Below are 15,227 nucleotides of genomic sequence, written 5' to 3' on the forward strand. Positions count from 1 at the left end.
ATTGAAAATTCCCCGTTTCATCCACACCTATAAAAAAAAGACTATAACAACTTAACCAGAACGACTACAAAAACGTCTTTTCTGTTTTCTTTTTCTTTGTTATTGTTTCTTGATATTTTTTTTCTTCCTTTCACCGAGACAGATAGACAGATTTAAGGGAATCTGTCTTCTTACGCGTTTGACTAATGTCGAAAAGTCTTTGTTCTTTGTGCAAATAGAACAAAAACACTAAGCTTTAGAAAATTACAAAGAAATTTGATCTGTACTAACACCTAAAAATGGAATAGCTTTGTAAACAAAACTTGTCTAGATAGGCCTTGCCACAAAACTTGTCTACATGAAATTTAAGCAAAAATGTTCATTGCACAATTTCTTTTCTAAAAATTCACTTTGTCCTCAGTCTTATTTCATTAATGACTGTTCACTTTCCCTACCACCAAAGCTTTTATTTATTTATATATTTTTCGGAGACAAACAGATATTTGAATCTTTTTTTGTTTTTAATCCTGAAAAATACGAGATCAGTAATCCATCTGACTTAAAATATCCGAAACATTACAACAATAGAATCGAGCGTCGTTAATGGCTTCACTGTTGGATAGCAAAAGAAAAATGTGAAAAAAAATCCAAGCATTTACAATAGGATCTTAGAGATAACTATAGTGCTAAAGAGTGTGTCATTGTAATCAAAATAGTCTCAAACAAATGAAATTTTCTAAAGTTGGACCAAATGAAGTTTTGAAATAAATGCTTAGACGTATTAAAATACATGAATAAATGTAATTTCATTAAATTATAAATCATTACAAATAATATATGCAAAATGCAGATGATTTTTTTTATTGATACCATGCACGAAATATTATAATTGTATTTAGACTTTCAAGTATTATTTTTAAAATATTTAAATTAGTTGCAAGAGTTTGAATTTGCACTAATTATTGACTTTTTTTTACTACATTTATACTACTTTTCTGAATAGGTTTTTAAAGTTTTCATTATTCATTTATATTGTCCAAATTCTTGAAGCACTTCAGAAAGTTATAGAAGTTAATCTTTAATTACTCCAATTGCCGTTGTTAAAATTTGTATAAAAATTTGTTGTTTATAATTTATTTCTGATGTGATTAAATTTATAACGGTTTAATGTGATCTTATTTACAATATCTATATTCCATGAATATTAGGAATATAGATATACTATATCTATATTCCATGAATATTAGGAATATAGATATACTTTATCTATATTCCATGAATATTAGGACTCTAGAATATTACGTCAATTTCGAAAGTTTCTGCAACAGAGCATTCAGCCTGCGGGATATTCTCCTCTCTCTCTCTCTCTATATATATATATTCTCTTCTAAAACTCTAGTAAAAAATGTATCTGAAATTCTGGAAATTATCCGTCCATGTTTTATATCCTTAGATCAGGAATCCCTTAGAGATAATCACCTATGGTTTCCCCTTTGAAGGCCAAGGGGAGTCACAGAGGAGTTATTACACAAAATATCGCAATGTCATTACAAGGCAAACGATACTGAAAACATTTATAATATAATAATCAATAATTAATGCGAATCGTGAATGTTAATGATATGATTAGACGCAAGTTCTTATATAACGACTAAAAGAATTTCGGACTACACAAAAACATATTTCGACTGAATAAAAAAACAATCACAAAATCTCAAGCAACTTCAGAAAGACCTTCTTGCTTATGATCGAATTAAACAGAATTGCGGGTGGTCATTTTCGATGACTCTTGGTTAATATACATCTTCTCTAATGTCACTTGTAATTGATTGTAATTTTCAAAAAAGGAATCAAAGAATTATAACACAAAACGCACTTTTTTTAGATTACCTATATCTCAGAAAAGTAACATTTAGACCAATGAGACATTGAAAATTTTGTTCAAATAGGTTAATTAAACGGCACTGGTTAAAATTGAATGAATTTGAAATAAAAATGTTTTGTTTAAAGAGTCACCTTAAGCTTATTTTTTTAATTTCATTTTTTAAAAATATTTTATTAGCTTATTACTAATAAATTTATAAAACAATAGGCACTACAACTGAAGTCAGCAATTAATATCTGTAAATAGTAAATATTTAAGATATATTTAATTACTATGATTCATAATGATTCAGCAAACAATTATTATTTCCATTAAACCACATATTTGTTCATTATTTATGTAACCTCCAAATTAGTATACTATTAAACTGTATTATGTAATAATTAAATTGTGTTGTGAAAAAATATTCCGTATTTTGAAAAAATTTTTTACTGTCTTTTAAAATTTAAGCTGCGATTAAGAGAATTTTAAATTAAATTAATCATTTTTCAAGGGAAATAATTTTCTTATAATTTTAATAATTTTATAATATATTCGACTAAATACTACAATGAAATCCCCCCGGGAGCACCTCAAATCTGAGAATGAGAAGCTTCCGGCCTGGTGGTTGATTCTCGCCACACTGGTGGGTACAGATGGTTTGGTATTAACCGTCTCCTGCCAATGACGGGACGTGCCTCCTACAGAAGATGTTGTATCGTAGCCAATGATGCCCTTAGGACTAAACCGTAGTTCCCGCCAATGCTGTCGCCGCGTTCCGGTCATTCAGATCTTTCTCTGGGCGAGTAGAGCAGTCGTTTGTGATTTCACAAGAATTAAATGTCAGGAGCTGAAAAGACCGGCTTGGCTACTTGACAAATAAAACATGCTAAAGCAATTTGATTTAATTCTTATTAATCGCTTTGAAAGTAAAGTAGCCGTATGGAAATGCTAGATATCTGTCTCTGTCAGCAGAAATTTTCAGTGGTCATCATCTGAGACGGAATAAAAAGCGAGCCTTCAAGTATTTGAAAACTTTAAGCTCGGTTTTACTGAATTCATGAGATAAATTGAGAGCCTTATAAACTTAATTCTAAAGTTTTTTCATATTCATATACTTTAAAAAATGTTCTTAAAGTAAGGGCTCAGCATAAAGCTTAATAATTTTTAAACATTCCTGAACAAAGAAATGATCCATTATGGTGTTCTAAAAATGAAGCTATAAAATCAATTATACCGCCTCAAAATATTTTATATGTATAAAAAAAATGCCTCCATTTTCTTATGAGGTTATTTGTGATATACTAAATAATTTCAACATTCTTAAGGTCAGCACAGTTGCATTTAAGTAGGGTTTACATTCAGCCAGTTACAATCCATCAAGACTACGCATGCGCAGAAATTGTACAGTAATGAATACTTGTCCCGTCGAGACAAAAATTTTTCTGTTGCCCGCTCTCTCAGCGCATGCGCAATCTTCTTTCTGCGCATGCGCTACTTACTGGAATCTTACAACTGGCTGAATATAAACTCGCCTAAAAAATATTAAATCATATCAAAAAGAAAGAATATCTAAAAATTTACAAATAATAAACAATTTTTGTATAACAGATATAACGACCGTTATACACAAATTAAAAACATTAAAGAATTCTTGAAAAATTATTGAAGTTTTGAAATTTATCTTTATTTATTTATGCAACAAAGCCCAAACATTATGGAACATTAAAAAACTGTTCTTACAGGTACATTACAAATATAAATTATTCTGTATAAAAATTGATTTTAAGAAATAGGTAAAATAGCAGATGGAACAAAATTGATTTTATCTTATCTAATGAATCTGAAAACGATAGGAAGCTACGATAAGATATAAAAATGAAAAGAAATCAAACGAATTTGTTAATATTTCGCTTGTTTCCCTTTTTGCACGACTGAATCCGTAAATTATTATTATTAAAAAAGTGTCTAATTCCATATCAGCCTACCATTCCAAATTCAATACATAATAAAAAGCTTAATTTATATAATTACTTACCAATAGTTATACGACGCAGCAATATCTACATCCGTAAACATTATCATTTTTATCCGCTTTAATTAAGGTCCATTTAAGGCAACTACAAACATATTTCTATTTATTAAAACAAATATCTATGGATGAAGCAAAATTAACAATTCTTGTTTCGTATGTTGTAGTATTCAGCTGTAGACGATGTTTCTTTATAATGCCAGGTATTCTTACCAGTATCATTTTGCAAAATCGTTTGCTCTTTTACATTTGTAAACAAGCACTAATTACGATAAAAGCAGTTTGTCGTTTGCTTTGAAACTGAACTAACTGAAACTAATTTATTTGCGAAAACTGAAAATATATTCTAGCCATCAAAATAAATAACATTGTATAATTATATTTACATAAAGAGAATAGAAGCTTTTACTTTAATTTTTTATATGATTATTTATATACATTGTAGAATTTTTTACGTTCGTCATGGCAACACTCAAATACAATAAGCAAATAAATGAAATTATGGCGAAAAAATTTTAAAATCTTAAAAAAAATAATAAATATTTTTTTAAAGAATTAATATTGTATAAATATAGGCATTTTAAATAAACCTTTGAAATGTTATTAACAAATTAAGTTCTTCAGAATCGAAACCAAAAATATTTGCAATTGGAAGTTACATGCTTGAGTTGAGCAACAATTCTCAAATTGAAATTAATAGCTTGTTTAATAACCTGGAAAAGAATAATGCAATTTATATAGCGAAAGTTACAGAAGAGGAGTGGAAAACAATGAACTAAGCAGAAGTACAACACTTGCTGCCATTCAGTAAAACACCAACTTATCAAAGGGCGCTTTCACCTGTCATCGTGACCATCATTAACCGCAATCATCTTGACTGAACTATATATATTTTTTTTATTTTTAATAGGGAGAAGAACGAGCCTTATCCTTATCTGGCGCCAAAATCAAAAATAGAGTCAGTACAAAGTTGGCATGAGCAAAAGTATTCACATAACCGTGCCTTCAGGTTAACGACTTCATCGTATTAATCACCAACTAAAAGAACATCTTTCTAGTCTTTTATGAATGAAAGATATGTTCTTTTACGAAAGTAAAAGTATTTTTTGATACATTTTAATTGATAAAGACATGTTTTGATCAAGAAAGTGTTCTACTTTTAAAATTAAGTGAATTCTATTCTCAGATTGGAAAGAAGTGTTTCAAAAATTCATTTCCAAGGTGACAAAAATTAAATCAACACAACTGTTTCATTTTTTTTTTCTTTATTTTTGGTATCAACTAGAATAATGTTAGGAAGATTGCTTATGTTCTAATTTTGAGCTGGTATGAATATGTCTGTATTCAGATTCAATAATTAATATAAATAAATAAAATAACTAATTCAAAGAAATATTTAGAGTTAAAAAAAAGGGCAAATATATGTGCAACCATGAATGCTTTTATGATTTTCGTATCCAACCATATTTTTGTATCATAGAACCAGGAGTAAAGATTTTTGACATTTTTGAAGAAGAAATTTCTGGAAAACTATAAAAAATAAGCGTTGAAAACATGTAGATCTGATTAAGAAATCTATTTTCAACAAGCATATTTTTATGTTATTTAAAATATTTTGCAAATAAACTTTACTTAGATAAGTAGTCTGATATTCGTCTATTTTTAAACTTTAACAAAAATTGGTGGCTATTTATAGTTTTTCATTTTATAATCAATAAAAAGTACTTTTTTTTTAGCAATTCAAAGAAATGGTGATGAACTGATGGGAAAGCTTTACAAAAAAATTGTTATCTTTTTATTTTTCCCAAAATAATTTATCATTTTCTTTCATTCTTTTCACAAATTATTTTGGACTTCTTAATTTTAAATTGGAGATTATAACTGAAGACTAAATTGGAGAAATAATGTTCTCAATTTAAAAACTTAGATAATTTTATTATTTATGATTTTTAGCACAATTTTTTTTAAAAACAGAGAAAATATTTCACATTTTTATTCCATCATAAATATAAAACTTTTATTGGTTTGTAGAATATGGTGCCATGTACTTGCTTAATCAGCAAATTTAAGAAAATTGATAAATCCATTCCTTATCTCCGAAGGACTATTCTTTCCAGGATGATAAATATGCTAATATGATGGTCACTGAATAGTGTTATTTAACAAATTGCTATAAAAGGCTATATTAAAAATAAGCGACATTATTATTAGCTTCATGCTGTTTCGGAGCATATTGCATATAGAGATAATTCTCCTCATCAATTAGTATTTTAAATACATACATTTTATGCTTTTTAATAGGAATAAAATTAATATATTTGGATTAAAAATAATCTTTAAGTAACATTTTTTTATCAATTTAGAATCAAGTTCTTTTTTTCAAATAAAATTTTTCTTTTCTCAGTTTCACGAGGAAAAGAATTCCTGATTTTCAAAAATCAAAGTAATTTTGTTCAACTAAATTTTAATTATTATATTACTGTATTAAAATTTGAAATAATTCAGAATCAAACTAATAAAAAAATCAAATTCGAAATAACTGTTCGTTGAACATATTAATGAATTTAACTAATATTTGGAGTTGTTTTGACTTTCATGATGATATAGTTATAAATAGATCCTTGGCCAAGATTTCTTTAAACATTACGATGTATTAATATATATATTTATCTAATGATTTTACAATAAAAATTGTAAGTTAGATTATTTATTATGAAAATAAAAACTATATACTCTAAGAAATGTTTTTATAAATATAGGTTGCTCTATTTATAAATAACAGAATATCGTTTCAGTTAATCGAGGCAAAAAAAAAATCACTATAACAGAATAAATTGTCTCTGAACGGCAAATAATTTTTCAAGCTCTCGTGTTTCATTTTAAGAATTTGGTTATTTCTGAACAAATAAAATCGTTATAAAAGTGCTATAGTAGCAGTCAAAGATTTAGATGCAGTCCATTTCCTGGATGTTTCTAAATTTTTCGATAATATCGACTTTCAATTATAAATTAAAATTCAGTTTTTAAAATAACACCAAAATTCTTACAGAAAGTCCACATAATTCTTAAAGTTACTAATATTGCAAAATACATTCAGAAGTAATGCACCTCAAAATCAAATTAACTTGATAAACTATTCAGATTTTCATAAATACTTTATTTTCAAAATTAGTGATATGCATGAAAAAAATAGATTAAATCTTTACTAATCTCTACTTGTAATAAAGATGAATGTGAGTAATTCATGTGTCTGTCTGTCTGTCAGTTGGCGCTTTACAGGCCAAACCTTTGACCAACACCTACCAAATTTGACACGCACACATACATTCATCTTGGAAGGTGGGAAATTTTTTTTTTGAAATTTATTCAGTATTTTAATTAATTGAAAATTAAGATGAATAGTGAATTGTTTTCGCGGTAACTTCCCAAAATATTACTATACAAAACTGGTCTTTACGCCACTTCAAAATCGAAAAAATTATGTTTTTACTGATACCAATTTAATTACAACGCTTCATAATATCTGGGATATTTTTTTAAGTATATTTTTAATCTGCTTTCAACAATAAATCACATCATTGATCTGAAATTCAAACCATTTTCGTTATTTCATCGAATATATTAAATCACGGGATTTTCCTCCATTATTGAATGCTAAAGAAAGATCCTGTTTAATATTTATGTAGTTTACATAAAAAATTGAAGTTGGGATATCGTTAAATGAATTTGCCGATAAAACAGATATAATAGCGCAATGATGTTATGGAACCGGTCATCTTTAGAAAAGTTCACATTTAAAATGAATTGAACTTATTTAAGATTGTTAAAATAACATAGTTTAACTGTCTGACAATTTGATGGGATCATGGGCATGAAGTTTCATCAAAGTGACTTTACAAAAATTAAGCGTAAATAAAATGTCCGGCGAATCAGCTGGTCGCCAAAGCCTAAAAACAACTAGTTCTTAAATAAACAAAGCGATATAATGTACTAAACATGTCGTTGATATTGTTGAAGCGCGGGTTTATACTAACGCAATTATTACAATTCTGAAAAATAGTGTTCTAAAATATGCTTAAAAATATTTTGAATTTTTTTTTTAAAGCTGAGAATCAAATTAGGCAGAAACACAAATCTCATATCATAGAAAAGAATATTTCTTTAATTTTAATGTTGTTAACATTATTTTTATATTTGTTGCTCATAATAAAGATGAATTTGTGTTTGTATGTGTGCTAGCACTCTATAGGTTAGATCATTTGGCCTAGAGCTACCAAATTTGGCATATTTTAGGTAGCAAACTTTGGAGTGTAATAAATATGAAATTTGGAGCGTGTTTTTTTTTAATTTAAAAGAATATTATTAAAAATTAAGCAAAATTTAGAATTCTTCCGCAAAGTTTCGAAATAATTATAGCCTAAAAATAATTTTGACATCATCTTAAATTCAAAAAAATTCTTTCTAGGGTACCAGTTTTTTGCCTTATAAATTTTTTTCTATATTTAATCAATTAAAAAATATTTTTAGCATATTTTCCAACAAGAATACAAAGATGCATGAGAATTCTGAGCGAATATTAAACGTGTCATGAACGATAATATAAAAACATAAGAATTCTCAAAGAACATCAAAGTTACGGACAAAACTTATATTATACTTGGAGATATTTTTTCGTTTTTCTTTTTATAATTCGAATTACTATATTGTCTTAAAAATAAATAATTATTGCCAAAGCAGACTTCCGGAAAGTAAGCGAAGGGAAGAATTTGTAAAAGATTTTAATTTATATTTAAAATACAATTAACATGAAGTAAATTGATAAATTTTTCATTATTTTAGGTTAGAAATTAAGTTATATTAATGAAAGGTTATAATTAGCAAATTGTGTTCATTTCTTAAGAATTTTAGAGGAACTGAAAGAAAATAGGTGAAATAATAATAAAATTAAAAGAACGGTGTAAGGCTTCAAAAATAGTAGTATGAATTACATTTTTATGAAAATCCGAAGCTTAAAAATATTCCCTGAAGATGCCATTAAGACCAAGTTATATAACGTATTTGATTAAAAATTGTAGCGATAATACATAGAAAATATAACGTTGCCAAATAAATTTAATAAAACATTTCCCAAAATATACCAAACGATTTTTAATTTTCTTTCTTCTTACAATCCTTCCAATTTGCGATCATATTCATCCATGAGACATGTCTGTTTTGTAACCCTAGGTATAAAAATAACAAATAACTTAATGGGAGTACTCCCTGCCAGCACTTTTTTTTCTTTTCATTTAATAGCCTCGACCTTTCCGAAGAGCATGCTGAGTAATAATTGATGATGTCTTTCACTTAGCGTTTTGTCACAGAACTTTTCTGTCAAGTATACTTTTGGCTCATATGCTTCTGTGATAAATAACTGGTACGAATGGTCTTTATCATTCAAAATTGTAACTTTAGACGAGGCTCAATTCATAAATGAGCTATAAAGGATAAAAATAAAACGTAAGGTAATCGGCTGCAACACTGACGGATAGGTTACAATTTTTCATTACTTAATGTCTGTCATAGGACAGAACGAATTATGTTAAATTAGAAGGAGTTCGTTTTTCTCTTTGAAAAGCATATGACTAATTGGGCTGTAAAAGCAATGATTAGTGAAGAAGAGAATTATAACCGTTTCTTTTCGAGAATATAATTGTTGATTTCTTTTAATAGGAGTAGCATACCAAATTTAAGTGACATTATCGTTCATGTGTAAATTGAAATACTCAGATCGATGTAGTAAAAACTACGAAGTTTGAATCGACTTTAATTAATTTTATATCTATTTTTAGTAACCTATAATTGCGCACAGATGCACGTGAACTGAAAGTATATTTCATAGTTTTTAATATTTTGGTCTGAGAATGAATGACAGGGATTTTTTTTCTTCTTTTTTCATCATTTTATTTCTCGGTTACGGATATATTTAAATGAAAATAATCGTCTAATTGTTTTTATTTTCATCGAATGGCAGCATTTCATTGATTCTGAATTTCAATTCAAGGTTACTTATTTCAGCAATTTTTTCACTTTTACTTAATTATTTGCAAAAAAAAAAAAATTAGTTCGAATAAGAAAATGTACAGAAAAGTTCAGGTTAGATATTAGGTTTTAAAAGATAACTATGTTAGCACACTACATTACGCTTGGTTATAATTACTCATCCGTTTTAATTCATGATACTATTAATTCGCAAATTTTCATTTTTAACGTCGACTTGGTTTCAAAACCTTATAAGCCCAAATTTTTATGAAATATTTTATTAATTTTCATTAATTAGATTTTAATAGAACAAAAGCAAGAATGCTGTTTTAAAAATATTGTAAGTCAGTTCATCTAATTAATGTTTCTAGTGGACCTTTTAAAAGCCTTAATTAGTGCTTCTAGAGGACATTTTAAAAACTTTAATTAGAGCTTCTAGTGGTCATATTAAACAATTGTAAGAGTCTCCAAAAATATTCACTTTTCGACATACATGGTTTTGAAGCCAATCCAACGATATATAACCTTATATCGTCTAAGGAAGTTATTAAAACAATTCATTTAAACACTTATAACATTCCATCGCAAATGTATTAATTATTCAATAAATATTAATAATTTCTTCAGTATTATAATTAAGAAGTAATGAACTTTCAACGTTTCACTTATTAAAAAAAAAAGCTTTTCGAAATATTGCAGTTTTCCTTTTTATATGCATATTACATATATTTAAGTGAGTCTGCATTATATTTTTGTGTTACGTTTATAGAAAAGAATATTAGTAAAATAATTACATGCATTTATATATGTGTAGTAGTTAGTACAGTAATATATAAAAATAATAAGCACCAATATATAATTGGTACTTATGAAAGAATCTATATAAAATCAAACTAAATGTATATATTTGGTTAATATAATAAATGGACATAACATTAAGAATAATCAAATGCTCGATAACAAAGGTTAAATATGTTCAAAAGGTATGTTCTGGTTATTTGTAAAGATATTTATATTATAGCTGTCTATCCTGTTCAAATAACACGGCTCCGCCTTGCAAATGCATGACAGAAAACACGAATAATTTTAAAAAGTAACGTGGCCACCACTGAACACCGAGCAACGAGTGTCTAATAAAGCACCCCGTATCTCTTCCTATCGTTTCAGATCATCCTTTCAAGTAGGTCTGTCATCAAGGCAAATGAGTCACAGAAAACCAGAAGATGAAAGCAGGAGGAAATAAGAGAAAGACGTTCTCGGGCGTTTGCCAAATATATTTGGTCGTGGCAACTCGTAATGGCGATTAATTGACAACAGACGAGGCAAAATATTATCTAATAAAACCAACAAATCCCATTTCAATCAGTTGCCTACAATATCGTGGATGACCTTTGCTCGTCGCCACATACTATCAAGATGGGCCACATTAATTAGTTCCACTGTATTAGATCGAATTCTTTGAAATCAGATAAAAAGGAACTTAAGGAACGGCCTTTATCGATAATTCATATACAGAGATCAAGTCACCCCATTTCAACATTATTTATTTATATATTTGATTAGTTGTGGGCGTTGGACGTTAAGTCATTGCCATCGTAAACGAAAAAATAACATCGCTTGCTTGCTTAGATTCTTTTTTAACTGAATAAATGGAAGAGTATAGTTTTCACTCTTTCTTCAGAACATGCAGTAAGAAAAATTTTATTTCATGGAATGAAATAAAATCATGAAGCAAAATGAAGTATTTCATGATCTATTTTTAAAACATTACAAGATTGAATTAATCCTCAAGCGAAAAAAGATCCTTTTGACTATATTTAGAAACTTTTGATTTTTATAAGTTCAAACTTGTCAAAAGTATACAGCCTCTTTTTAAATGACAAGAGTTAGCTTATTATAAGATTTGAAATGTCAATTAAAAATAGAAACTCTTATATTCATCATAAACAGTGAAAAAAAATCATAAAAAAATTAGTAAATACTTACATGAACCAATTTAAAAACAAATTTTTAAAAAGAGTAACGTATGATTTTGAAAAAAGAAATTACAATCTTTGAATTCCGTAGATTTTTTTAATTCTTATAAAATAATTAAATGCTTTGCATCTTTTGGTTTCCAAAAAGAATGATTTTCATATGAATGTCATCATATATATGTATTTATATTTCTAGCACGTATAACAAATTATGTCCAATAAAACAAAGAAAATTGTTTTGGAATAATCATGTCATTCTTATCGAATGAAAAACTAATTATAATTTTTAAATACAATTTTATTACTTCAAAATTCCTATAAACCTAATGATGTACTCATTTCTATACATATAACAGAAAATATATCGATATATGAAATTGGCTGCATAAATACCATAGAGAATTTCGAGTAGTTATATTTTTATTAAATCTGACTAAAAATTTTATTGCGTGCATATTTAAACCCTTCAAATCCAGCCAATGCGTATGAGTATATTAAATTATCTAAATTAAAAAATGTTTAAAAAATATAAAAATTGTGTTTGACTTACCGCAATCTTTACACAGAATTTTCTTTACAGCCCGTAAAGTTCGTTTCTCGTTCGGAATGGGTAAAGCAGTGGCGGTCAGTGATGGCCAAGAGTTTGTTCCAGAGAACTTGCCAAACACAAGGTACTGACTGCCAAGTTTCAAATTATCCTGGTTCATCTCCAGAATACAGTGTTCTCCGCTCCTATAGTAAACTACTTCAATGTCCTCATTCTTTGGTACATCACTCAAAGAAGTGTTTGTTTTAAGTGCACTGTCCATAGAGAACCAGGCACGAATAGTTCCATCCCTCTGGACAAGGACACTCCGCAAGGACCCAAGGAACACGGCCGGTGACAGGTAGGCTCTTGTTTGAGCCGCTTCCGCCACTGCTTTCATCGAGAAGTTGTCGTTCTGTCTTCGCTGTTTCGGATATTTTTTCCCACCAAGACATAATCCGCTGGAATCGTTTCTCGTGGAGATGTCCAAGCACGGAGTCACCAACCATAAGGAGCTCAGGCAGAGGAGAACCAGCAACAAATGCCGGAGGACTTGAAACACAATGGGGAGGCGCATGACCTATCACGGTTTTAATTGTATGAGGTAGTATAAGGAAAAGGCAAGGGTCTTTGAAATGAATACAATCCAAAATACACACTAACTTGGTTCCGAGAATTTCACAGTTACTGATGGTAAATATGCAATGAACATTCCAAGTTCAACACAACAAGCCGTCATAAAGTTTATTAAATAAATACTAGAACTAATTATAACAGTTAGTTTGATATTAGTTAATATTAGACACGCATGGCGCTTTTGAACACACAATTGACAATCCATCTAAGTTTCTGTACAAAAAAGAATTATTAAAGAAGCTGCGTATTTATTCTCAGTATTGAAAAATGTTCCCTTTTTGCAAAATTAATGCTTATTTACAAATGTTAAATTAGTAAAAAAATGTTTGAACTCTAATAGAATCTGTTGAAATAAATATTAGGGAGAAATACCTTTTTTTAGCTTATTATTCCAATGCACTATTGTTTGCAGAATTTCAGAAATCCAAATAGACCAATAATTAAATACAATTCTTCAGAAATCGAGTTGTAAAGCTGCAACTAATATGTAGAACTTTTGGAGGAATAAAAATATTGCACGAATAAATGATGATGCGCTCGATGGAAAAAAAATACGACACAAGAACAAACAAATTTCAGACGATTTTTTAAATACACAATTTGCACATATAAATAAAGCTCTATGAGGAAGGTCAGGCCTTTACGATGGGTCTTCGTGGTATCGGCAAGGCCCTAAAAACCACAACCCAAGAAGGGAGATCTTTTGGAGACTTCCGCCTGGCATGACACCTGAGATAGAAAAGAACCGGGGAGAAAAACTTCCAGCTTAGTACTGGTCTCGGAGCTCCTCGTATCCTGGGATGTGTTCGGAAGGTTGGAACATCCACACTTACGCTCGCATCCACTGCGCCGGCGCACTGGGAACATTCGGAGGATGACGACAACCCCGCGAAAAAGTTTTCAAATCTTTCCTTCTACCAGGGTGAGATTATCGAAACTATCGGGAGTGAAATGACATCCTTCCCAGCTCTTGATCTCTTCACACTTTTTTCCACCGCTAAAGTGTTTCACAAAAAGTAAAAATAGCCGGCAGATGCAGCAGGCTTATTCCTTAAGTAGCTGTTACTTGTTACGCCGCGGTAAGAAAGGGCATGCCAGTTCCTTGCCTGCCGTAGGACTTTTACGATTGGTATCTTTTATTTATTATTTCTTCACCCTTCTGCTGGTTGTTAGATAATAGGCGGCTAGAAAGCGAAGATAAGGTGAAAGTATCAGGAACTGGCGCGGCTGAATGAGGAAGCAAGGACGTCACGTGTGTACTTTTATTTTTTTATAATCATTGTTGCTGTGTAAGAATGAAGCAGGATGTTGGTAGGGTAACTTCACTCTTAACTTTTATTTCCGGAGATTTTTTGCTATTAGTTTGGGTCAGTTTTTCGGAGAATCGGGGTGGAATTCAATGTCACAATCGAGTGAGTCAAGTTAGAGCCATTAATAGATAGAAAAGAAGCTAGGTTTTGATTGCTCAATAAACTTCAAGGCAAGGCGTCCGTTCTCCTCAACTGGATCTCTCCAGCTGAGCGCGAATGAAAACAGATAGCTCTTGTTTACTTTTTATTTAAAAGGCGTGCAATGCCAGTTGACGGTGCTTTATTGGAATGAAAATCATTGTTAAATGTTTTTTTAATTGTTTCTTTTATTTCATTTTATTATATATTTATCACTTCCCCTGGAAAAATAACAAAATATATATAATTTGTTTTTTAGGGCAGCCTGTTTGTTATTTAAAAATATATTACATTAATTCATATTCGAAAAAACATGTTTTAAAAATTAGGAAAGTGAAACTGAATATTTTTTTTTTCAAGTGTTTCAGAAAAAAAAATATAGAATGTTTATTTGGGGGCATTTTACTTCTGATTTAAACATAAATTAAATTTATACATATTGGAAATGAAATTGATTTAATGATACACAAGTTAAATTTTATTTTAAATTAATATTAAAAGATCTTATTTTATAAATACTGAATCATCAATATAGTAATGTAAATTGGATCTTCTCATTACCTTTCCAGATTTTATTAAAGTGTATAATTTTTTTTTATTTCAGTTTGTATCACTGGTATTTTTTTTTATTTTATGCAAAAAAAAAAAAAAAATCTCTTTCACAGCATTTGAATACTGTTAGATTAAAAATGAATCATGTTGCAATTATATTAATTTTCGGCGAAAGCTTATTTTTAGTAAAAAT

General features: G+C 28.9%; 1 protein-coding gene across 2 annotated transcripts in view; it reads right to left on the reverse strand.

The window, feature by feature from the left end:
* LOC129966113 (uncharacterized) overlaps nucleotides 1–13,996 on the reverse strand; it is an 84,811-nt gene extending 70,815 nt beyond the window's left edge. For both annotated transcript variants that reach the window (XR_008784258.1, XM_056080492.1), the window contains exon 1: nucleotides 12,423–13,996. Coding sequence is in view for 1 of the 2 variants with exons in the window: in XM_056080492.1 (XP_055936467.1) it covers nucleotides 12,423–12,975 (553 nt within the window). In the remaining variant the exon portion in view is untranslated. The remainder of the gene's footprint in view (nucleotides 1–12,422) is intronic.
* Nucleotides 13,997–15,227: the final 1,231 nt, after the last annotated feature.

The sequence above is a fragment of the Argiope bruennichi genome, chromosome 4 (assembly GCF_947563725.1).
Source record: "Argiope bruennichi chromosome 4, qqArgBrue1.1, whole genome shotgun sequence".
Classification (NCBI taxonomy): Eukaryota; Metazoa; Arthropoda; class Arachnida; order Araneae; family Araneidae; genus Argiope; species Argiope bruennichi.